At 41.3% G+C, this 26,765-nt stretch overlaps 1 protein-coding gene across 19 annotated transcripts in view; it reads right to left on the bottom strand.

Moving 5' to 3' along the window:
• MACF1 (microtubule actin crosslinking factor 1) overlaps window positions 1-26,765 on the bottom strand; it is a 330,003-nt gene that overhangs the window by 231,582 nt on the left and 71,656 nt on the right. For 8 of the 19 annotated variants that reach the window (XM_060089543.1, XM_060089551.1, XM_060089545.1 and 5 more), the window contains exon 1: window positions 11,794-12,082. The exons of 2 other annotated variants lie outside the window; for them this stretch is intronic. In XM_060089543.1, coding sequence (XP_059945526.1) covers window positions 11,794-11,902 — 109 coding nt within the window. In that variant the 5' untranslated portion in view covers window positions 11,903-12,082. Of the gene's footprint in view, window positions 1-2,776; window positions 2,993-11,793; window positions 12,083-26,765 lie in introns of those variants that run through there. 9 more of the 19 variants (XM_060089554.1, XM_060089555.1, XM_060089556.1 and 6 more) reach the window with 4 other exon arrangements.

Here is a 26,765-nt window from a genome sequence, read left to right as displayed (position 1 = left end):
CTCGATATTTATTGTGTTTACTCTGTGTCAGGCACTGTGCAAGGCCTGTTTCATTTAGTATTGATATTTGACTTAATCTTCACAATTCTATCAAGTACACATTATTTAACTTCATTTCATAGTTCAAATTGAGGCTCAGAAATGCTTATTAATAATTTGCCCAATGTCACATGGCTACTAAGTAGTAGAACTGAGATTCAAATCCAAGTCTGTCATGGACTTTTTTTTTTTGCGGTACGCAGGCCTCTCACTGTTGTGGTCTCTCACATTGCAGAGCAATGGCTCCGGACGCACAGGCTCAGCAGCCATGGCTCACGGGCCCAGCCGCTCCGCAGCATGTGGGATCTTCCCGGACCGGGGCACGAACCCGTGTCCCCTGCATTGGCAGGCGGACCCTCAACCACTGCGCCACCAAGGAAGCCCCTATCATGGGCTTTTAACCACCACACTCTCCTGCCACTGTGAAATTATCAGAAGGCAACACAATATAGTCCTATATAATGAAGGGAAGAGGAGAGGTGCAAACTATAACTGTAATAGGGGTTCATGAAAGGTATCTGTCACCAAGACGTGGTGAAGACTCAGAATGTCTCAATGAGGATTGAGACATGGGAATTTAGGGAAGTGATAACTAGAGCCTTCAGTGCACAATTAAAATTTTGTTATTTCTTAGCAAAATCTGAACTTTGTTACCAATAATTCTTTGCCCTACTGGGAATCAGAGAGTACAAGGCAGAAGTTAGATAAAGAAATAAGCCATGAGTAAGACTGGTGGCAAAAGAAAGAGCCACAGAGATAGAACGAGAGGCTTATACGGAGAAGGGAAGAGGGAGAAAAACACAATAGCTTCTAGAGTATTTAATGGAGTATCACATCCAGAAAAAATAAAATACTTCACAGATACAAAGAGATATAGGGGTTAACGATCCTCAAAATAATCATCTTAAAGATGAAGAAATCGAAGCCCAGATTTAAGAATTTAGATAAGGTTACAGAGGGGCAGAATCAGGGCTATAACTTGGATTTCCTAGCCTCTACTCTGTGGCTTACCTTATAGGATACTCATCTGCCCTCTGTGAGCCTGAGTTTCATCTATAAAGTGTGGAGTCTGGACTAGGTCAATGGTTTACAAACACCAACTGTGAATCAACAATATCAAAATCAGCAGAGGAGCTTGCAATGAGCTAAGCTCTTTAATATCATATACTCCTCATAATGACTATATGAATTAGGGCCTATTTCAATCTCTCTCTCTCTCTCTCTCTCTCTCTCTCTCTCTGTGTGTGTGTGTGTGTGTGTGTGTGTGTGTGTGTGTGTATTTATTTATCCAGGGGATTAAACAGAGTAGGATGAGCTAGGAGAATGATGTTTTGCCCTGAAAATTTCAATAAAGATTCTAGACTTCCTTATACTTTTCTGTTGGTTACAGAAAAAGGGCCCTTTTATCTCTAAGCATTTTCAGATGCAGAAGAGTCTTTCCTCTAGATCTCAGGGAAGAAATCTCAATGATACTGGAAAGATAAAAAGCTAGACCCCGTGGCAGTAACTGACTAAAACTGTTACTCCTTGTGCCCAAACATTATTATAGTACCAACTCTTTTTCTCAGAAAGCACTTAAATTTTGGCAGTACTAGTCTAGCAGTCAGGAGACAGGATTGGAATCCTGGCTCTGCTACTTCCCTTCTGAGATTTCTTCTGAGGTCTCCTCTTGATCAAACAACCAGCAATCTCAATTTTAGTGACAATCTGCCTGTTTGGGTCACAATTTTGTTCTGCTTTAGAGACTAAGAATACAAAACCAAAAGATATTAGTAGTAGTATCAATCCAGTAGTTCCTAAACTTAGATTTCACAAACGAGTAAATATTCCAAAATAAATTAGAAAACCTAATATAAAGTTGTCAACTTTTTATTTTGCTAAGTAAAGATATCTAAAAACAAACTACCATCTGACAACAATTCTTTCATAAAATAATGGACATTTTAACATCAAAAAAGTAGAAAGGGCACTTTCAGAATAAAGGACAGTTCTTTAAATAAGTTTATCTTTATGAAAGGCACACTACATTTGCCTTATCTTTTCCATTTTACCAGAAATTGATGACGATACCTCCAGCATCAGTCTGTACACCCTCCAGTTTGAAGCCAAGGAAACCTATGGCCAAAAAAGGCTAGGCCACTTGCTCAAGGTCACAGAACATTATCTAAATGAACTCCTCTCCTTTATCAAGAGAGATCTAAGCCAACAAGACTCTTTTCCTAGCCTCCAACTCTTCTTAAGATCCCCATCACCAGACCACTTTCAAGCCTTTTTCCCTCCTCACAGCTGGCAAGAGAGTAAATGTAAGAGAATTAGCAATCAGCCCCAAAGAGGAAACCTGGGTCATGACTCCACCCTCCCCTCCTCCCACAATCCTGTCTGCTCAGAGGTGGACTCTGTGTAACCAACCAACTTCTCCTAAAAATACGCCCTGGACTTTCAGGACTATGCAACATAACTTAAAAGTGGTTTCCTGATAACACACAGAAGCATGAGCATGAACTCAGTCTCTATAAAAAAGTCCCACACCCAAAGCTTAGGCTCTTAACTGCCAATCATTACAAGCTTAAGAAGTTCCCCAGGAAGTCGGGCACCCGTCTCTCCCACTGCACGTTTTAACAAGCCCAAAGGCTGTAACGCCTCCAAGGCTTTAGAGCCCATGCGTTCATATGAGTCAGTGAGATTGAGGGCTATTTGGGATCCTCAGGCCCAGGCAAGGAAAAAAAACTTCACGTACTAACCCATGCAGCACATGCGGCAAACCAGGTGGGTGCTGAACTCGTGCTCATCTTGGTAACTGGGCCACATGTCGCCAGCTGACCCTGCCTAGAAGGAAGGTGTGCCAAAGAACCGCCGGCTCGGGGCCTGTGCACGCCCTGCAGCTCCTTAAAAAAGGCTTCGAGGTGAACAGAGACAGAAGTTCGGAGAAGTGGCTCCACCCACCACTTCCTACTGACCTCCTCCCTCCCCTTGAGGTCAGAGAGGAAGTTCCTCCCTGGGGCATTTCCAAACTGGGTCCAGGTCTTCATGCAAGAGGCATCCTATTCAAAAGCGCCACCAGCGCAGTGTTTTCAGACCAACAGCAGCAGGAGACGTGGGCGCTTCAGATGCAGAAGTCCAGCCAAGTTAGTGAGTGAGTAAGCCTGCGCGGGCAGAAGCCGGTCTTTGAGGTACCCTCCACTTGCAGGGCAGAAGCTTGTGACCCGGTGAATCTGAGACAGTTGCAGGAGGGCTGGTGAGGTCAAGTGGCTTTTACTGCGGAGACAGGCCCAGTGCATCCACTGCCCAAAAACCTGTTGCTGGGGCTGGACTCTTCTCAGGCTGAAGTGTGTGTAAAGTGTTAACCAACTGAGAAAGCTGCACGGTTGGGGAGGCTATCACGGGGCAAGCCCACACGCTGTCCGCTGCCAACGGATTTCCTAGATTCCACAGGGAGCTTCATGTCCCGACTCTGAGCTGCCCAAAGAGTCAAAAGTCTCTCCCCAGTGATTCCACCTCCTTACAGAGTAGCCCGGCCCCAACCAGCCTCTAGGGAGATCTGGCACAACAGATTTCATCAGCTTCAAAAATACCATTTGCTTGTTTGCTCCATTCTTTCCCCTCATCCAGCCAGGAATGTCATCCCAAAGGCACCTTCCTCTTCCCAGACCCTCCCACTTTGTCTCTGCAGTCAATGCACTTAACTCAGCTGTGCCAGAAATCCCTTTATCCTTCAGTGGAAGGCTGCTTGCTTGTTTGTCCAACTTGTTTTCTGAGTCTTGGCTAATTGTACCAGACACTGGAATGCTGAAGAAACACAATGAAGGGCTTTTTCATTCAGATGGCCCGGCCCATCAGTGCTTCTTCATAATTCTGATGCAACCGGGGGATAGAAAAAGCAGAGCCTCTGTTGATGTCAGGACAGATGCTCCGATCCTGTCCCCACACCACTCAGAAAGGCCCCACTGCAGATAAGGGCCTAATCACTGGCCCTCTGCTTTAGCTCCCTAAATAGAACAACTTCTTCAGGCTAATGCTACTTCCAATCCCGTTCCTGAAGACAGGGAGGGAGGGGCAGCACCCAGGAAAGCAGGTTTCCAGAAATTAGCCCAAAAGACTGCAAGTGGGAAAAAAAGTAAACACAAGTTTACCTAGCAGGTCACACAGTTTAAACAAGCCCTGTGACCTGCCTCAGTTCCCTGACAGTTTCCTTACCCACTATTAGGCATCTCTCCCACCTACAAACTGGTAATAATCCTGTTACTACTTACTAATAACGGGACTAACAGCTGACTTTATCCCTCCTTGACTAAGCTCCCAGTCACCCCGATAACCTGTGACAACTCTACTCAGTTTGTTCCTCTTATTAGAGTCTTCTTGGTCACTCTTGGAGGAAGGGTCCTTCTAGAATTTACCTTAACCTAGGAAAAGAAATGCATAAGAAATAGGGAAGAGAGAATAAAAGGGAATAAAGATTTCCTGATTCATATTTAGTAACCTTTTCCTTTATCAGATTTAAATTCCTTGAGTGCAGGGACTGTCTTCTTCATATCCTAGTCTCTAACACATTTAGAAGGCACTCGATAACCCAGGCTAAAATTAATTGAGCACCTACTGTTAGTTCACAGGCAATGTGCTAAAAACTTTAAATACCATTTCATTTAATCCCAACAATTCTCTAAAAAAAAAGTATTATCATTTCCATTTTAGAGACGAAGTTACTTTTAAAAGGTTAAATAACTAGACCAAGATTACATATCCATCTGTCCTGCTCCAAAGCTAGGCCTCCTGCTACACCATGCTGTCTTTGAGAGGGACCTAAACCAGAGTAACTAAACTGGGGTAGGGAAGCTGTATATGTAAGGAGGTAGAATGTTCCTGGCAAGTTAAGAAATAAAAACACTTACCTATGGCCAACTGAAGATTTAAGGCATATCCCAAATGAGTATGTAGAGCAACTTCTAGAAATACTAAATAATTCCACAGTCTCCAAAAATCAAAATAATCATTACTGGGTAAGGTTTAAGGAAGGTGAACCAAAGCATGCCCTTTTTCTCACTCTTCTGGCAATCAGGCAGAACTTATTTCCCCGGAAGGTACTACAGACTGAGGAAAGTAGGAGAGAGTTTTGGGGACAATGTCAGTCTAGCCACCAGAAGACAGGCCTTTCCTTTAGGATCCTAGGAGATCCTGAGCCTCAAAAGGGAAGCCGCTGCTAACAGGAAAGAGAGGACCCTGATGAGGACAGTCAGCTCTTAATTACGCAGAGGAAATCAGCCTGTATACTGATTATCCAGGCCAGTCCACTTCCTTTTTAGCCCAACGTTGAGCCACTTCATAGTTCACTAGATGTCCAGAGATGTGAGAGGCAAGAAAAGGTGAATCTGGCTGCTACCTGCAGACTCGTTAAAATGTTGAATGGAAGGAAGAGATTCAAGCCAATATTTCCACACATGGCTAGAAGTTATCTAAGAATTTACAGCTACTGGCTTTCTTACTAGTACAGAAAACTGAAGCTATACATTTAATTTATTTCCTAAAACATCAAAATCACCCACTATTGAGGCTAGTAAAGCAGACATAGTCTTTCCTTCTAATGTGTGAGATAATGATTCATAATATATCACTAACTTTTTAAACACTTCCACATTGGCTTCTACCACATTTTTTAATTCCCAACTGTAAAAATAAGCATTTATATTTTGTCCCAGGAGCCCACAGGAAAGTGCAATGTCTTCACTGATATCTTCTGTTTTGTTTTGTTTTGCTAAAAAAAAAAAAGTATAATGATAGTAAACAATAATACAGTCCTTAACCACGTGCAGAACATATTCTAAGAACTAACTCAAAGCAACCATGCAGTATTATTAACCCTATTTTACAGATGAGGAAACAGAGGCCCAGACAGATTAATGTCACTGCCAGTAAGGGCAGAGCTAGGATGAAAACACAGGCAGTCTGACCCCAGACTCAACAAGCTCTCAACCACAATTCCATACTATATCCAAGTGTCGGCCAGATAATCGTACTGCCAGAATTGCAGAAAACTAGAGACTTTAGTCTTTTTTCTTCTCATGCCAATTAGAAATTCGAAGTCCAGAGGAATTAAGTGACCTAACATCACATAGTAGTAAGCAGAAAAGCCAGGACTTAGAATCCAGATCTTCTGACTCGAAGTTCAGTGGTCTTCCTACACACCGAACAATCTAGAAACAAATAGCTAAGGAAAGAAACAGAGAAAGACTACATCTTGACTACAACACCTATTGTTTTAGTTATTTGAGCAAAGATATATTAGGTATATGACCATTTGCTTAAATATTTGCATGTCTATTACATGCGCAACAAAATTTAGGTACTACAAATGGAGGATGCACAGCTAAGTCATAAATGGAGGAATTAAAATTCAAAGCAACTGCAAAAATCGATACCAAATCTCATAGGACGAAATTTAACTAGGATGCCTTTAAGTCTTATGCTGAAGTTCAAGAAAACCAAAGGAACAGCAGTCTCTGGAAGGGAGACAACAACAGTTCCTGCACGAGGTCTGGCCATTTCATAGCTTGTCTTATAGGTTAATGAGACTCAACAGTGTAATGGAGCTGCTTTAAAAAAAAAAAAAAAAAAAAGGCATGGTACAATTCTAGATTGTGCTCCATATGGTCCAGATCCAGGGATTATAGCTGGTCCTCCTAGTGGGACGCTGGAAATGGAAAGAACCTTAAGAGATCAGATTGTACAACTCCTTCATTTTACAGATAAAGAAAACCAGACCTTAGTCTGTCCTTTCACAAACAAAAAATTCAAATGTTCTTCTCAAGTATATAAATAAAGCCCTTTTCCTATTTACACTACCATGACATGGATATTAATAAACTAAAACACAGGGCAACTCTCTATTATTCAGTTAACCTATACTAAGCACTCACCTCAGGCCACACATCAAGCTAAGCCCAGCCCTGTAAATATACACATGAACGGGGCATGGTTCCTGTTACAGCTTAATCTAATGATATCTTAATTCCTTCATTTATTTGTTCAAGTAACATTCACTGACATCTATTTTGTCACAGACACTTGAGAAACTGAGATGAGTAAGAGTTCCTGTTCTTAAAGATCTTACAGTCTAATAAAATCTAATTAGTGGGGAAAGAAACAAGCTAAACAAGATGACCACACAGGTTTGAATAGGAAGTATTAACAGAATGCTACTGGAACACAGAAGAGGAACTTTTATTCCAGTCAAGGAAGGCTCTCCAGAAGTGATAACTACTTACCTTGAAGGACAAGCATCAAGTTGTTAGTTAAAAAGAAGATACGGGCATTTCAGGTAGTGATCTACAAGTTTTTAAATGATGCTTGAGTACTGAGTGCTTATAAGGCCAAGACAGGATGTGAAACTACTGAAATAGGCAGGGGGCAGATCATGAAAACCCTTTTATCTCCTGCTGAAGAGTCTGAACTTCCTTTTAAAAGCAGAACGAAAGCTTTAATGGATTTTAAGCAGAAGAGTGACACAGACAGCTCTGTAGTTTAGAAAGATCATTCTGGCTACAGGTAGAAGACAGACTAGGGGCGAGAGGGTGGGGGGAACACAGAGAATGGGCAAAACAGATTATTTCAACAGTCCTGGAAAAGAAAAATGATGATGCAAGCTAAAACAGTAGGAAGTTTGGCGAACAATGAGATAATATATGTGAATGCAAGTGTGGACAGGGTGTACTGAAAGCTATTTGAAATCCCAAGTATTGATACTAAGTGAGTACCAAATTCTGTCTTACAGGTATTATGGCTTCAGTACAAACTGTGTCTTCCTGTTCTTGTTTACATCTGCTGAAGAGACGGTGACTTGGGAACACCGTTGTAAAAGCCATGTACTTAACATCATATAACTAGATCTCACCAACGGACTCCTAACACCTAGAAAAAAATAGTGAATGAAAGCTAAGAAACAGTCATCAGAGATTCCTTCCCCACATTCCTGCTGTACTCCCCTCACCTCTCTACACACACACGGCCAACACATTTTCAAAGCAAAAATAATCAATTTAACTGTCCAAAGGGAATACTAGAATGATAAGGAGTTAGGAAACTGTATGTAGTATTAGAAAGGGAAGTGTCTAGGCTGGCAAAGATAGCCTTCAAGTATAAGCAAGCCTGACACCTACAAGAGGGAGTACAGATCTCCCTTATGATGCAGTTACATTTGGATAAACCCAGCGCAGGTTAAAAATATCCAAAGGCGAAAGTGCAATTAATATATCCAACCTACCAAACATCAACTCTTGGCTTAGCCTACCTTAAATGTGCTCAGAACACTTACATTAGGCAAAATCATCTAACACAAAGCCTATTTTATAATAAAGTGCTGGATAACTCTTGCAATTTACTGAATACCATTACAAAAGTGAAAAACATAATGGTTGTATGGGTACAGAATGGTTGTATCAGTTGTTTACCCTCATGATCACATGGCTGAATGGGAGCTGCAGCTGCTGCTACAACCCAGCATCAGGAAAGAGTTATGTACTGCATGTCACTAGCCTGGGAAAAGATCAAAATTCAAAGAATGATCTCCATTGAATGCATATTGCTTTCACACCACTGTTAAAGTCGAAAAATCTAAGTCGAACCAAGCTAGTTGGGGACCGTCTGTATACTAGATCTTTGCCAGGCAGAACTTGGCTGATGGGTGTGAATTACAAAGAGGCAACTTTCAGATTAAAAAATAACTCCTCCAGGGCCTCCCTGGTGGCGCAGTGGTTAAGAGTCCGCCTGCCGATGCAGGGGATACGGGTTCGTGCCCCGGTCTGGGAGGATCCCATATGCCGCGGAGCGGCTGGGCCCGTGAGCCATGGCCGCTGAGCCTGCGCGTCCGGAGCCTGTGCTCCGCAACGGGAGAGGCCACAGCAGTGAGAGGCCCGCATACCGCAAAAAGAAAAAAAGAAAAAAAGAAAAAAAGAAAAAAAAAAAATAACTCCTCCATTACCAACATAATGAATAGTCCATCGGTTGAATGTTCTACAGAGGCCTTCAAGCAAAGGAAGAATAACTTCTGACAAGAGTGGTACTAAGTGAGAAGTTGCTTTGGTTGATATGTAAGGTCCCTTCCAACTCTAAGAGCAATATAGAATTTGTTATCAACTTTAAGAATGGAAGAAATCTTAAATCTATAAAAACACAATGAAGATTTACTAGAACATCATATCTTAGAACCGTAGCACTAAAAGGAACCTAGCAGTTTTCAACTCTGACAGAACACTTTTTGAAACAAATCTTACAAGGAACTCAACATATATAACATATAATTTCAGTATTAAATAGCATAAATCAATTTTATACATTCAAATTTATGTTACTTATTTTAAAGCCAACTGACATAACCAATCAGGTAATTTTGATTGAAATTAGAGATTACTTAATTACAGTTATATCAGTCTCAGCATCTTGTTTATTTCTGTACTGTGCTTTACTGTAGGGAACCATTTTTTTAAAAACTGTTTCATAAAAATAGAAACAAATAGTAACAGTTTCATAGTTTGCCTGTAACCTCAGGATATTATTCAAATAAATTAATACAAGAGCATGAAGGAATTGCAGAAATATTTGTTTCAAAGTTAAATACCTTCAATATCTAAAAACTATGTTCATCCTATAATGTGTAAATATGACTAGAAAAGTGGAACAAAAAGCACAAAACCTTGTAGTACACACTAAGCCAATATTACAATGTTATCACTTAACGATGTGTTACCCACTCACTATTAAGGACTAAACACCTGAGACTTGCCTAGAATTTATTAGGCACAGGACCTATGTTCTACAGTATGTTCTGCAATAGTGTACACACCTCCTATTAGGGGAAGAAGAAGAAAAAAAAAAAAAAAAAGACCAGACTAGAAGACACAGTCTTCACCTTTTTTAATCAAGTATACATTTATAAGCATTGTAAATATATACAGAGACATGGCGGAGGAACTTTATTCTGGTGATGTCCAACTGGCAGGTAGTACAGTAGAGTGAGTATACACGTCATTTAAAAACACATTTTAACAGATAAAATACATGTTAAAATTGAAATGAAAATAAAATGGGTACAGAAGCTCTTAAGTACTCCTGTGAAAGTTTTAGAACCCATACTCTCCAATTAAAAAAACCACTGCTCTAATTTTACAGATAAACTGAACACAGCACATTCCCAATATAACTATTAGGTAGTAGAATCAATGTTGTTTCGTAAAAATAAAAATCTTTTACAATCTATTTTTCTTCTGTTTATTTCAATGTATTTACAGCTGTTTATGAAATTAATATTTCTAAAACATAAACAAGAAAGCACTTCAAAGATAGGGCTACGACTTCTAAGTTCAATAGCAAATCCTATACTGAGGATAAACTTCTTAAAATATGAATCAACTAGTGGTTTAGAAATGCCATTACCATAATGCACAGGAAAATGAAAGCAGCAACCTTTGCCTAAGTAATATTTACTTTCTCATTATATATGACACAGTATATACAGCCAAATAACTCATGCCTGTCTACTCCTTTCCTTATAAGCTCAAATACAGGCTTACATTTCAGGAAAGCCACTTTGAGCTACTTTTTAAAACACACCACCACACAAGCAAACATATTTCTAAATGTCTGTGTGCTTTTGCTGATACAGACACACATTGGGATCTGTGTATTTAGTCATAAGCTTTTCTGGGACTTACTGGAAAGACACTGGGGAATGACTGAATCTAATTCTAATTCTGTCAAGCATTCATGAACTTCTAATAAGAAACTAAGTAATGTCATCAAATCTCCATCTTAATTGTGAGATACAAGTAACAAGTGTCTCAAGAGGTTGGCTTGAAGGCAGTAAGCAGGTCACACAGACAGTACTAAAGGCACTGAGATCCAAGGGTGTACTCCAGCAAAAGCTGGACTTTATTATTCCTCAACTATGGAGATTTAGAATCAGCTAAACACGGGGCTGATCCCAGCACTGGGCGTTTAGAAGCCAAAGGAATATAATTTAACAAATAATAAGGGGTGTGGGGGGTCTGCTACCACTTAGAAAAAAATTTTAATATCAGGATCTAAATATTCGCCTGGGGGAAAGAACAGTTAACTTCCTTGCATTGAACAGGATGCAGGATGGCTTGGATACACAGAAAGCAAACTGTGTAGCTGGCTGAGGGGAAAGGAACAGTTTCAACCCCATCAAAGAGAACAGAGGCACCCCCGTGTTCGCAGATGCACCTCAGCAAGGACACCCTGTGACCCTTTCCTCTCACTGACCTTTCCTCTTCTGCCTTTTCTCACCCAAATATACGCCAAATCTAGAAACTTCTCTAACCCCACAAGTTCTCCCACATTTACACCTGAAGGAGGGTGATAGAGTTACTGTATGTTTTTGGTTTTTAAAAAAAAAGATCAAAAACCACTTTGAGTCTGAGAAAGTAAAGAATGGAAGGGCTTGATCTCTGAGGAAGAACAAAAGTCAGCACAATTGCCACTTCCCTCAGCCTCCAGCCCAGACATCATCTCATCCAACCAGCACCCTCCAGCCAGACGAACCTCACAAAACAGTAGAGGGTCCAGGTCCCAAACTGGTCCCAGGACAGTCTGGTTTCCTCAGTAGATCCCACACACACTCAGGTCTGACAGCACCCAGCCCAGAGGCTGTCCTGGCCCTTTAAGGAAGGCAACTGGGAAGGCCTCCGTCATCTACCCCACCCTCGAAAGCCCCACAGCAGATTTCAAGAAGCACTGGGCACCCATTACCTGCTCTGCCTCTGGCACATCTCTTCCAGTACAGAACACCGGCAATTCCAAGAATGTGCGTCAAAATAAAGATGGTTGGTGGCAAATAAGACGAATCTAAGAGAGGCATTTCCAGGCCCGTCCTTTCTCCTCCCCTGAATTAGCCACAAGCCCACAGCTCAGCGCAGCCTCTAAATGCCTTTCTCCTGAGGTTACTGCTGTCCTGTACTATCAGCACAGAGGCAGAGGCCCGCAGCTCCGTGTTGTCAGACACTTCCTGGTGGCTTTTCCTCCATCTCGCCTCTGTTTTACAGCAGGCAGTAGTAGATGGGGACTAAAACTCTGCAGTGTGTCTCAGACAAAGCCCAGGAAACAACTGGCCAGAGGGGGAGGGGAAAGGGAAGGAGGAACCAGGAGAGCAAAAAGGGGCGTCTAAGCTACTGCTGAGCTGACTCAAACTCTATGTTTGGCATCCTCTGTTCAGCTTAAACAAACAAGCCTCAGACCCTTCTACAAGAAGGGAGACTGTCAGAGGACGCCACACTCCTAACTTTCCACTCCCAGCCTGGCTGGGATGGAGCCAGAAGAAGAAAGTTGCAGAAACACTAGGGAGCCACTTGCAGGGAGGAGGCGAAGTACGTAGGGATGTGTAAGTGTCCACAAGTTCCCTGGCCTAGCTGGAGGGCAACCCTTCCACACCCACAACCCGGGAGGAGGAGGTAAGGGACCTGAACATCACCACAGAGAGGATCACATGCAGAACAAGCTCCACAGAAAAGAATGCCTTCAACAAAACTAAAGCCTGCTTGCAAATGAAAACTTGACATGGACATTGTAGCAGCAACTGTAAACACTTTAACACTTACACACCCAGTAGAATGAATAAAACTAAGAGTCCTGGCAAGATATAAAGCAACTGGAATTCTCATACACTGCTGGTGGGGGGTGAAATTGGCAACTCTAGAAATTACTCTAGAAAACAGTCATACACATACCAGGATGACCAAGCTGTATCACTCCTAGATACTGACCCAAGAAAAACGAAAACGTGTCCACACAAAAACCCGTACGTAAATGTTTATAGCAGCTTCATTCAGAATAACTAAAACTGAAAACAACCCAAATGTCCATCAACTGGTGAACTAATAAAAACGGTGGTGCATCCATACAATGGACTACAACACAGCAATAAAAAAGGAACATACTCCTGATACATACAACAGCATGGATGAATCTCAAAAGCATTATGCTACATGAAAGAAGCCAAACACAAAAGGCTATGTACTGCGTGATGCCACTTATATGACATTCTAGAAAAGCAAAACTACGGGGAGAGGAATCAGATAAGTGGTTGCCAGGGGCTCAGGGTGAGGGAAGGGAACAGACTAGACTACCACAGAACACAAAAAAACTTTATGGGGTAATGGAAATGTTCTATTTGCTGACTCTGATGATAGTTCCACGACTGTATACATTTGTCAAAACTCACAACATTGTAGACCGAAATGGGTGGATATTATTGTATATAAATTATATTTCAATAAACCTAAGAAACACATTTAAAGACTAGAGAGAACTCTGTACAACCTAAGCTGAATATGCAAAGTTCTTGCAGTACCACTGCCCCTCTTCTCATTTACTTCTCTATGAAGAGATACTTTACCCCCTCTTTTTTTTTAATAAAAGGGAAGGGTTTTAGATTTGAACAATCTACTAACCAGAAAGATGACAAAGGGCCCTTGATGGGGGAACTAATATTTACAATGTGTATGTTTTAATCTGGCATCAAGACCATCTACGATTTTGTGCTAACCTACATTTTATTCATCAAATATTTACCATGTACCAGGCCCTGTTCTAGGTACTGGGAACAGAGTAGTGAACAAAACAAAGATCTTGCTTTCATGGGGCTTATATGCTAGTAGGAGAATAGAGGAATACACAAAATAAACATAAACAAGTAAACATATACTAAAGGAGATGAAGAGGAGAAAGGAGAGCCAGAGGGGAGATGTTTACAGTTTTATGTACAGGATGGTCAGGGAAGGTTTCTCTAATAAGATGACATTACAAACCAACAAGTCATGTGGCTTTTTTTTTTTTTTTTTTTTTTTTTTTTGCTGTACGCGGGCCTCTCACTGCTGTGGCCTCTCCCGTTGCGGAGCACAGGCTCCGGACACACAGGCTCCGCGGCCATGGCTCGCGGGCCCAGCCGCTCCGCGGCATGTGGGATCTTCCGGGATCGGGGCACGAACCCGTGTCCCCTGCATCGGCAGGCGGACTCTCAACCACTGCGCCACCAGGGAAGCCCCATGTGGCTTTTTAGAGAAAGGATAAGCCCCCCAAAAAACGAGCAAGTACAAGGTCCCCGAGGCAGAAGTAGGCTTGGTGTGTTCAGGGGACATCAGGGAAACCAGAACGGCTGAAGCTGAAAGCGAAAGGGAGTGGCAGGAGATGAGGCCAGAGAGGGATCGGATCATCTACGGCTGTATAGGCTATTCGTAAAGAATCTGGTTTTTATTCTAAGTGAAATGGGAAACCTTTGAAGGGTTTCCTGTGAGCAAGTGATAGGATTTAACTTAGATTTTAAAAGGATCACTCTTGCTGCTATATTGATAACAGACTAGAGAGCGACAAGAGCGGGAGCAGGGAAACTAGTTATAATGCCATTACAATAATCCAAGTGAAAACTAGTGCCTGAGATATGATAACTGAGACCAGGGTGCAGTGGTAGAGATGGTGAAATGTGGTCATATTCTGGACAAATTGAAGAGTCATCAGGGACTTCCCTGGTGGTGCAGTGGGTAAGAATCCGCCTGCCAATGCAGGTGACATGGGTTCAAGCCCTGATCTGGGAAGATCCCACATGCCGCAGAGCAACTAAGTCCGTGCGCCACAACTACTGAGCCTGTGTCTACAGCTCGCGAGCCACAACTACTGAGCCCGCGTGCTGCAACTACTGAAGACCGCGCACCTAGAGCCTGTGCTCCGCAACAAGAGAAGCCACCGCAATGAGAAGCTCACGCCCCGCAACGAACAGTAGCCGCTGCTCACTGCAACTAGAGAAAGCCCGCGTGCAGCAATGAGGACCCAACGCAGCCATAAATGAATGAATGAATGAATGAATATTTTTAAAAGATTAATAATATATATATATATATATAAAGGAATCATCAGGATCTGCTGATAGACTGGATGTGGGGTGAGCAGGGAAAAAACAGAGTTGAGAATGACTTCCAGGTTTGGGGCCTGAGAAATTCAAAGGACCAAACTGCTATTTACTGAGATGGGAAGGGCAGCCAGAGAAGCAGCGGGTTTGGGGTTCATTGGTGGTTGCAGTTGTTTGGGGTGGTTTTTGTGGGGAGTGGGGTAGGAATTCCATTTTGGATACATTAACTTTGAAATGCCTAGTAGACATTCTAGTGGAATTGTGAATAAGCAATTTAATATATGAATCCAGAGTTCTGGGAGAGACCCAGGCTGTTGCTTTAAAGCCAGGAAACTAGATGAGATCACTTAGGGAGTAAACACAGAGAGAGAAAAGGTCAAGTGCAAGGACTAAGCCCTAGAAACTCTCCAACATTAGGTAGGGAAGAGGAAGAACCACCAAAAGAGACTAAAAAAAGAAGCCAGTGGATTAAAAGAACCAAAAGAGCATGCTGCCCCAGAAGCCAGGTGAAGGATGTGCTCTAAGTAGTGACTAAGCTGTTAATGTGTCAGGAAGAGGACTGAGAATTGGCCATTGAATTTAGCAATGTGGAGGTCGCTAGGGCCTTTAACAAGGGCAGTCTTGATGGCATGGCAGAGAAAAGGTCCAACGGGAGTGACTCAAGAGAGAATGGAAACAATCAGTGACAGTAACTAACATCAACTCTTTTAGGAAGGAATTTTGCTGTAAAAGGGAGCAGAAAGAGGGATGTAGGCCCAAAAGAGAATTTTTCTTGGCATGTGAAATGTTGTCAATAATTGTGTCTGCTGAAGGGAATAAGCACTAGGGAGGAAAAACTGATGGTGCAATCCAGTGGAGACTAAGCCAGAGCTCCCTCTGGAGCAGGGCTCTCTTGTGAAACGGAGCACTTCATTCATTCATTCAATTTAAAATATGGAGCATTATGCTAGACACAATGGACGCAAAGATGATGATGACACCCCTCTTACTGTGGAGAAGCTCCTGAGCTGCGATGGTCAGAGAAGACAGACTTGCTTGGAAGGGAAACTGATATTTATTAAGCAGCTACTAGAAAGCATCTTCAATCTGTTATTTCAATGTAATCCCTGTAGTATCCCCTAAAATATCCCTATTTTATAAATCAAGAACTTGAGGCTCAGAAAATTCAAGTTATTTTGCCCAAAGTCACAAAGTAAGTAAGAAGATGAACTGACATCTGAACTTTTATCTGTCTGGTTTCAAATCAATAGATTTTAATCACACTGCCTCCCTTCGCTGAAAAGTTCTGGCAAAATCAGTATGCTAACCTGAAGCTAAACAATTTTAGATATTTATATGTTTGGAATACTCCCTCTTTGTAAGACAAGAGCCTGTAAATGGCTCTACTCAGCTCTAAGGAAAGAATCTCAATTTCAACACAAAATGTTACAGTGCTAGTGCTGTCTGTGTCACCAGTGTACAACACGTTCTGCAGCCTTACAAATATCTTCACCATATTTTCATTTCCCAAAGTGAAAACCATTTCTCTGCCTTATTTTGCTACCTGAAGCCATTGCAAAGCTGTCTGAATTAGAAAATCATATATCATGCTTGTGCCATTCAAAAACACCTAGGAAATTTGAAGGAAAAAAAAAAAATTCAAGGACTCAAATATCAAGATACATTCTGAATCTACTGTTATTATTAGAGAAGACAATGAAAAGTACCCAAAGTAATTTACTCTTCATAAGATCTTTATAAGATGACATGCTATACCTTGGATACACCATTTTTCTACATATGACAGGTTAAAAAGTTTGTTTCCAGCCTTTGTGTATAGGTATGTATGCATGTTTGAAGGAAGAAAAATGAGCAGGGAAACTGCCTTTGTGAAAGTAACTTTTTCACTCAGAAAAACTAAGATGGATCTGTGTGCTGTCATTTACAGGAAGTGGTTAGAAGCTGGCAGGAGGGAGTGACTACTTTTCTTCTTAGAGATCATTTAATATACAAAGAATAGGCCATTTAAAGACATATTTAGCACCCCCCAGGATACCCCTTGCTAACAGCCAATGGGAAGGGCCCCAAACCATCAGAAAGCCTTGTAAAAGCAAGACTCTGAACTTCATTAAGACTTGAGACCTACCTTTCTATCAGATTACTTCACTCACAAGAATTTAGGACGGTCACCCACAACCATTACCCACAAGAAATCTTGGGCAACACCCCAGAATCACTTTAGTGTCTGCGACTGAGATGAAAGCAAGCCTGTGAGAAAGAAGGCTGCATGTTTTATTCAAACTGTCATGGAGTATACCTGGTTTCAAAATTAACTGACATCCGCAAGCATCAGAACTTCAGCAGATACTGACTGAAAACTTAAGACCCATATGATTAAAAGACTGAAATCTAGAAAAAAAAGGCGTACAAAGAGAGACTTTAAAAATATATATATATATATATATATAACTGAGATTAAAATTTTGGTGGAGAGACTAGCATATGACTAATAGGATTGGAAACCGTGGGCTTCTGGAAATGGGAGGTCCAGGCCTCAAAACCTGGCCCTGAGCGCTTGTCATCTGTTTTCTCCTGTGAGTCCAGAAGGCAGAGGATGTGGGCTTCATAGGAGCTAATTAGGAGACATCCATGACTCCTGTCTCTAAGGTTTAGCAATATGGTATTGAGACAACAATAAACATGCAAAGGCTCAGAATGCCTACGAAGAATTTTCTATATACCCCAGAGTCACCAAATACAATAAAGTTAGGAAAATATCCAAATTTCTTGCTCAGTACCCTAGATGCCATAAGTATTTTAGTAGAATGGCAATTACAGGCCCAATCTGAAGCCAGGCTGCTTGAGTTCAAATCCAGACTCTACTAGATATGCCACATTAGCACCTGTGGGCAAGTTACTTAAATGACTTCAAGGAACCTCAATCTCCTCACCTGTAAAATGATGACAGTAATAGTACCTGTCCCACAGAGCTGTAGTGAGTATTAAATGAGTTAATGTATTTAAAGTGTTTAGATAGTGCCTGGCACATAGTATGTGCTCAATAAATATTGCCTATTATTATCATTATTTGGCGGAACAGCAAACAAACTACATCTGATCACAAGACTTCTGAATACTGCTCAGACTTTACAAAACCTTGGTAAACTGATAATTTACCTAACCTATAACCAAAATTACCGAATCTAATTTACCTGATCCCCGTCTCCAACCTGCCAACCCTATCCTCATTCACTGTGAGATTAATCTCCCTGAAGCATGCATAATGACTGGTGCATCTTAAATGCTCAATAAATGCTCATTTGTAATTTAATTCTAAAGTTTTCAATTCTCCACAGTCAGCAAATTAAGTCCAAAACTCTCTGGCTTTACAATATTTCCCTCGCTTACCCTGGAATGTACTGTATTTCCTTCCCATCTCCGCAAGTCAAAGTCCCACTCCTACGGGTCAGTTTAAACCAGTACTTCCACAGAATTTTCCCTGGTGACTCCCTCCATCCCAGTTAGAAGTAAACACCTCCCTTGAATTTATACTTTATGTGTTTCTCTCTCATAACGTTTCTACTTTAGAATATAGTTGTGTGTATATTTTGACTCCACTAAAGTTTTTGAAGTTAGATGAATGTTCTCCTGTATAAAATCTCATCACTAAATAACTACTTGTGGAATGAGTGAATAAACGAATGAATGAATGAACAAAAAGAGCAAGAGGATCTGAAGAGCACTGTGAGGGCCAGGAGTACAAGGGGGGAGCAAACTAGAAAGAGTAAAAATGGGTCCAACAAATCATGAAGATTCCCAAAATATAAGCTTTCCTTGAGAATCCATCTATTTTCACCACAAAAACATACACCAGAGAGCAACTGCCTGGAAAACTGTTCTTATGGCAGAAATAACTCAATATGCTCCACTAGTTTAAGAGAAAAAGTTAACTTATTGATTCAGAAATTCCACTTCTAGAAGTCTCTCCAGATACGGATTCTGTCCAACAGCCAAACTTTCCCCAAACCCCGTTCTTCTCTTTCCCTCTCTCTCCCTCTTCCCAGAACTCTAAACTTAACATAATCTGTTAGCCAAACCTCGACTCAAATTCTGACTTCATAGTTTCTAGCTGTATCTTTGGACCAATTACTTAATCTCTTTAATCCTCAATTTCTCCATCTGTAAAATGGGGATAATAAACTTACCTCTTCACAGTGTTACAGTGTGAATTAGGTGAGAAAATGCATGGGCTATTCGGCACGCAGTAAGCACTATTAACTATTTTTTAAATATTAAACATTCTCTCATTAATGTTAACTATTGTTACCATTGTTCCTACACTAGAACATTTATGCCCTAGCAAAGCATCAAATCATCTTCAGTGGCCAATGCAAGGAGGTAAGTCAAAGCAAAGTGTGTGGTATTTAACAGCTCTAAACCACCAACTCCATGAATAAAACAAATTGAGCTTCAATGGCACTGCTTCAAAAAGGAAAAAGACAAGCATTATTAGTCAACCATAGTATCCATATTACCATTTTAAATAATCCCTCTCTTTGGGGTTCTGACCGTTTCCCCCAAGAAAGTAAAAATAATAAGATCTAGCTATTAAACTTTTTCCAGGATACTCTGAGAGTCAGTACCTTAAGTAAATGGAGAAAAGATGATATAAGAATAAGAGGCCCTGTCTATGGGGGTTGCTTCTGAATTTTGCCAAGGCTGTTATTTTTGTCCAGAAATATCTGTCATCCCAAGTAAATGCACATTGAAGGAGAGTTAGCATCTTACTCATATCCCGCCTAAATGCATTTTTTAAATGCTTTTCCAGATAAAAACAAAAAATGGTCTCAATGGAAAATGTCTTTTAGTGTGGTCTGGCTAAGAACACGTGATCAACTTCAGTTTTCCTGAGATACCAGAAAATCAAGAACACAAGAGAGTAGAATAAGCATGCAGCTGACAGAGGGGTCAGGAGCTCAACAATGATGTAACCAGGCAGGCTTGAGAATGCCTAAGGTAGCAACATTCAAGGTTCAAAAGAGTTGTCCAGGCCGAGATAAGAGGTAGGTAAGAGAGACCAACTTAAACTATTTATTCATGGAAACCAAGCTTTGCACACAAACAAAGAGCTAATTTTAGATCTCTGTGAGACAGTTTTCCACATCCAGGCAGCAGCCCTAAGTGAAAAAGATGTAGAACTTGCCCACTGAAGACAAAGACAGATTTGTCAGCTTCTTTCCACTTGTGAACCCTTGGAGCCTGCTCCAAACCCTAATTCATCACAAGAATTATTTTAGTCTTTCTCAGGAGAGTCTACCACCAGGCTCTGCTTACCTTCTAATCAAACCTTCTGCTCTCGTGACCCCTTACCAGGGCCCAAGGACCAAAGTCAAATGAAACATGGCTAGTAGGATCTCTCCTGACAGTATCACTTCAGAATTATGTGACCTTAGGGAAGCCACTTAATGTTTCTGAACTTTGGGTTCGTGATATGTACAATGTGTATATAAATCCTGTTTCTCAGCATTGTTGATAAGATTAAATAAGAAATATATGTAAAATATGTAGGTATACATCAGATACTTAATAAACAGTTTTCTTCCCCTATCTCCTTTCATTTTCTTTAAAAATTGCTCTTCAAATCTTACTCATAAAATCGATTCCATCTCAGCCTTTGGAATAATCTGCTCTTCAAATACTTAATGATCCACAACGTTCTTTTTTTTTGGCGGTACGCGGGCCTCTCACTGCCGTGGCCTCTCCCGTTGCGGAGCACAGGCTCCGGATGCGCAGGCTCAGTGGCCATGGCTCACGGGCCTAGCCGCTCCGCAGCATGTGGGATCTTCCCGGACCGGGGCACGAACCCGTGTCCCCTGCATCGGCAGGCGGACTCTCAACCACTGCGCCACCAGGGAAGCCCCCCTTTTTTTAAATGTATTTATTTTTGGCTGCATTGGGCCTTCGCTGTCGCACGCGGGCTTTCTCTAGTTGCAGCGAGCGGGGACTTCTCTTTGTTGCAGTGCCCGGGCTTCTCATTGCAGAGCATGGGCTCTAGGTGCACAGGCTTCAGGAGTTGTGGCACGTGGGCTCAGGAGTTGTGGCTCGCGGACTCTAGAGCGCAGGCTCAGTAGTTGTGGTGCACGGGCTTAGTTGCTCCGTGGCATGTGGGATCTCCCCGGACCAGGGCTCAAACCTGTGTCCCCTGCACTGGCAGGCGGATCCTTAACCACTGTGCCACCAGGGAAGCCCATCCACAACGTTCTTAAAACAAGTTCACATCTTTTGTTTCTGCTCTAATATAAAAAAAAATAGATAGTACTCTGTACAATAAAGACAAGGAATCTGATTGGTCTATCATAGGATTTGGAGTTTCTCTCATTTAGAGCTTAATACCCCAGTGACCCCTACTGGACAAAGATAGATGCAGAAGACTGAATTTTATAACCAAGACAGAGACTCTGTGATTGCTTTATTCTAGCGAAACCCTTACACACAGAACTTAATATTATACAAGCTCAAGCTTGCCTCAAAACCCACATACACCCATAACATAGAAGACTGTCAGCTCATTCCTTTCACAGGAGACATCATCACCACAATTTGGTTGGCTTACTGGCACCCCCAACTGGATGCCCAGTATTCACAGCTTTGTGATGAGTCCTTATAGAGAACAGCACAGGCAGAGAAGGAACAGTCACTGGCACACAACTCCTACCCACCCCCACCCCCCGCCACTACCCTGCAATTTTCCCATTCCCTGAGCTGACTCACTCTCACTCTCCCCGCCCGCAGCCAGGGCCACTGTGTGTGCCTGGTGAGTAATGCACCCTCCCAGCTGATTCTGACTTAACAAGTAATAAAAGGAAATGTGGGTAACAGTTTTAATGGAAGAGAACACACACCCCGTCCTGGAAACAGTGATAGCTCCTCTCAACCCCCTGCAGGGACTCAGAGCTATAGTGAATTCCCTCCGATGACAGCCAGGTGGCAATGAAGAAAGAGGCAAAGGCAGAAACACCAATGAGTACATCTAAAATTTGAGGACCACAGTTTCTATTTTGGATAAAACCAAAAGGGATGGGCATGAAGCAGAGCCCAGCCCAGCCTACTGGTCAGTTCTGGTTCATTCCACCATAGACTGCTTGTCTAGCAACAGCTCTGCCCAATGCGGACTGCAAGCCAGCCCCAGCATCAGACCATCTGCTATCATGCAGCCTTATACTGTGAGGCAAAGCATGATGAAAACCACATCTCAGAGGAAGAGGCAGCCTCTTAAGTACATGCCCATCCACCCCCAAGTGCCCAAAGTAGGGAGTGAGGAAAAGAATGGCACCTGGCTTTTTTGATTAGTGACTGGCACAGTTGATATTCAATAAATCCTAAATGCACAATAGCTATTGTTCAACCTTCTCCCAACAGATATTCCTAGATCTTCTAACCCCTCAGACATGATGAATCTATGGAGCCATCTCAAACATTCTGGAAATGACTGCCAAGAGCTAAATAACTCAGGGAAATCAAGGAGGATCTCTGGCACAGACAATTTACCTTAAAGTACTTCAAGCAATAATCCTTGGTGTATTATCAAACAGCAAAACTTTAACTAGGACCCAACTAGACTGGGTCTGCCCCCTACTGTACGCACTCTACCACTGAAGAAGAAAAAGAATCACCCCACATAACATCATAATCGGATTTTTTTTTTAATTTTCCTGAAATCAGGGCATTTTCAGTTCAGTTGCTTATATTTTTCTCACCTATAATCCATGGGTCCCTGAGGCCTTGGAAGAAAACTGTTATGCAACTCAGTTTTTGACAAAATTCAGAATATTCAATATCCTGATTTGTCAAAAAAAAAAGAAAAAAGAAATTACCTATGACAAAATTACCTACATTACTAAGACCAAAAGATATGTATAAAAATTTTCAACAAGAATGAAACAGAAAGTGCCTGCTGGTTAACTCTGGATTAACCAGAATATTTAATTAAGCATATATCAGATTTTATCACTACATTTAGCAGTTTGAGAGCTAGATGATGAGGTTACAGCTCCAGTTCAGTCCCTAGCTTATTATATGACTCTAGCATCGTTTAATCACACTGGATCTATTTATTTATTCATAAAATGATTTGATAGTCTAGATCTCTAAATTCTTTTCCAGTTCTAAAACTCTGCGGTTCCGTGAAATATTTAGTTGCCTAGGTTCTATGTTAATTGTTACCAACAATTGAAAATTTACAAAATAGTCTTATACTATCCTTTAAGAGTTCACAATCTAACAGGGAAGCAGTGAGTGTATAAAAAATTATAGTATAAGGCAATATATGCTTTGTCATGAGGAGGGCAAGACCACAAAAATTCAGTAACGGAACTTTAGTAACTCAGTCAATGGAATGGTCATTATGTGGGAGGAGGTGGGGGGAAAGGCTTCCATCGATTAGGGGCCTGGAAGAATATGTAGGATTTCAACAGTCTGAAATGAGAAGAGTAGATGTTCCAGGAGGAGAGAGGGCACAAGCAAGATTATGGAAAAAGAGGAAGAAACAAGCGAAGCTAGAGCACAGGGTTTGTGTATTTGAGAGAGAGAAGGAGAAGTTGGGAAGATTCACTTCTGCCCACCTTAGGTTACACATGGCAGACTTAATATGCATATTTATCTCCACTCCCTTCTGAAACCTCAGAAAAATGACACTAAAGGAATAAAAATGGCACAAAACCACAGGAATAAAGGATTCAAAATATCAACAGAAATTTGACAAACTGGAGAATGGAAAGATAAATGGTACCTGATTTAAATTTCAGCTTTCTGTTTCTGCTAAGTGCTTGTGGGGGACCGGGGACGAGGCAAACAGTGCTGCAGGACTCCAGAAAGGCTCAAGAATTAGAAGCACTAGGTACCCCTGAAGGCTTGGGGGGAGGGGAAGAAGAGCTGCAGGGTGAGGCAGAACACAGGCTGGTTGAATGTCTTCAGGCTCACATGAGGTCAGAAGTGAGGTATCTCACTGAAAACAGTAGCATTAAATGAAATATGACATAATGAACAACAAGACTCTCCCCCTGCCCTACTGCCCTGCTTGGCAACCCCAGAGATCTGGCTTCCAGGCTAAAGAGGTCCCAGATAGGAGATCGGCCAGTTCCTCCCTGGGGAAATGGACCTCCCCCTACCTGGTCATTCAGTAGAGCATACCAGGCAACAAGCCCCACCAATCAGCTTTTTAGGCTTCCAATCAGCTTTTTTAGGGGCTCTTAATTATGAAGATCACCAAGAAACATCAGACATTCAGAGCCTCTAACATGAAAGACAGAGACCAAATGAACAAACAGAATGAGCTTGAGACAGAGACAATACTGGAAGCAGAGGAAAACACTGATAATTAATACCTTCAGAGGAGCCCTAAAAGGCAATATTGCTATAAGAAAAGAACAAGTATATAAAAATGGAACATGAAGAGAGTAAGGGGGGACATGCTTAAAATAAAAACTACGAGAGAAAAAAAAATAATTCAAAGAAGAGTTGGAAGATGGAGCTGAGGATCTTCACCATAAACAAGAACAAAAAGAGACAGAGGAATATAGAGTGGGGGAGAGGACAGAAATTGAGTCCAATATCCAACTAATACCAGAAGGAGAAAATGGAAGAGAGGAAATTATCAAAGAACTAATAAACGGAAGATGTGTTTTCAAATAAAGAAGGTCCACAGAGAACTCAACTCAGCAAATGAAAAAAGATCCTCATCAATGTACATCATCATCATATTTCAGAATACCAGGGATAAAAATAAAATCTTAAAGGCTATCAAAAGAAAACAGATCACAAAACAAAAGTCAGGAACCAGAATGGCACAGGACTTCTCAAGAGCAACACTGAAAGCCAGAAGAAGGAACACCTTCAAAATTCTGATGGAAAGTCATTTGTAACCTAGAACTCTATGCCCAAACCCCGCATGAAATGAAAAGTAGAATACAGACATTTTCAAATAAGCAAAGTCTCAAAAATATTAACCTCTCATGTATCCTTTCTCAGGAAGCTACTCTAAGATATATTCCAATGAAGAGATGGAGTAAACCAAGAAAACTGACTGCATGAGATCCAGGAAACATGGCATCCAATACAGAAGAGAAGCAAAGGAATTTCCTAGTATGATGATGAAGGGAAGTCTCAGGGTGATAGCTTTACTAAAGGCTACAGGTGGAGAACAGAAAGCTCTTGCGGGATGTCTCCAAAGAAAATACTGAACCAAAAGATTATCTGACATGTTCCAACATACTAAGAGTTGTCTTAGAGTCCTGTAGGAGAGTGTGGAGATAGGTACATAGAACAGTAGACAAATGATAAAATAGGGCAATTATTAATTCCAGGAAAAAAAAATTTTAAGTTGGTCAAGAAAGGAAATGTAATTGTAGAATACTATGTGGCTCAGCTTTAAGCAATGTTTATATAATCATAATAATCTAAACACTTGAGTACCAGGCAATGGTAGTAAGGTATAACAGCAGAAAGAAGGGGGAGGGGGACTGTGTAAAGGGGACAGGGATGAAAGAACTAAACCCTAATTTCCTAGAGTAGAACATCAACAGATAATGTCTAAAACTGAAAATTCAAGAATAACTAGTAGAAGGGTATATTTACGAAATGTAGTGGAAAATACTAAAAGAAACAGCTAGAAGACTTGGAAGCAGTTCTCAGACGTGCGGAGGGATAGAACAGATTACTTTTGTTAGAAGCCTCATAGTAATATTTGACCTTTTAAAATTAGAATAAATATCGTTTTGATAAAAACAATTTTATAGAAAGTTGCACTGGATTATGAAAGGTCTTAAGTGACAATATGAGTTTGGATTTTATTTATTCTATAGGTGATAATGAGCCCCTAAAGGAGTCCTTTTCTTTCCCCACCAAAAAAATCAAAGAGATGTTTGGGATCCCAGCTCATACGTGGATTCTCTTAACATTCTGGTAAATTGGCACATCAGAATAGTTCTCCCTTACCACTGCTCAACCTCATGATTAAAGGCCTTGAGCTCATAACCAAAGGGAAAGAGGACCTGTATATATTATGGGGCAGATATAAAGAACATGTTCAGGTCAAGACTGCTGCTTCTGCTCAGTGAGTCAGGTGGTGATTTCTGAAACACTGTCATCACAAATTATCCTCAAGGGGCTCCCATATCAAACCCACCCTAGAGAATATTTTCCCCTGGGTTCTTTGGCACTTCAAGTTAAAAGTCTCTTCTAATGACTTGTTATTTCATGGAGAGATACAGAGAGAAGCACAACTAGCAGGGAGGAGGAATAGTGCTAACTGGGGCCCAAGGAAGCCCAGCACTCTTCTCTAAGAAACAAGCTGTCTGATTCATGTCCTTCATACCCTACTCCAAAGATCAGCTTTAGTCCCACAGTGTACCTAGCAGTATTGTCCAAAAACAGAACTCATGATCAGCCAGAGGATGCAACCATTAAAGACAGCACCAAGTAATAAATAAAGCTGTCCTCCCTCCCTTTCCAATTTCAGGGGTTTTCTTTTTTGTCTGTTTTGGGGTTTGTTTTTGTTTGTTCTTCTTGCTTACGATATATCTTAAAGAGAAGCAATACCTCCTATTTCTTGGCAGTCTCCTATGCTACCTAAAGGTCCCTATCTCCACACCACTTTCAGATGAACAATACATAAAGCACAAAAGCAGAAATTGATATTGCAAAGCTGTCCCTCCCCAGATATTCCTTGAGACCTGAATCCTAAGGCAGAGTACTAGCAATAAATACCTTCTCTTTTATCTTTTTGTAAACTGCTGATTTAGCCTCCAACCTCACAATCACACAGACTCTGGTAGGTGCTAAAACATAG

This window comes from Mesoplodon densirostris, chromosome 2 (assembly GCF_025265405.1).
Source record: "Mesoplodon densirostris isolate mMesDen1 chromosome 2, mMesDen1 primary haplotype, whole genome shotgun sequence".
NCBI lineage: Eukaryota > Metazoa > Chordata > Mammalia > Artiodactyla > Ziphiidae > Mesoplodon > Mesoplodon densirostris.
The sequence above is the reverse complement of the archived record's forward strand: the minus strand, read 5'-3'. Positions and strand labels throughout refer to the sequence as shown.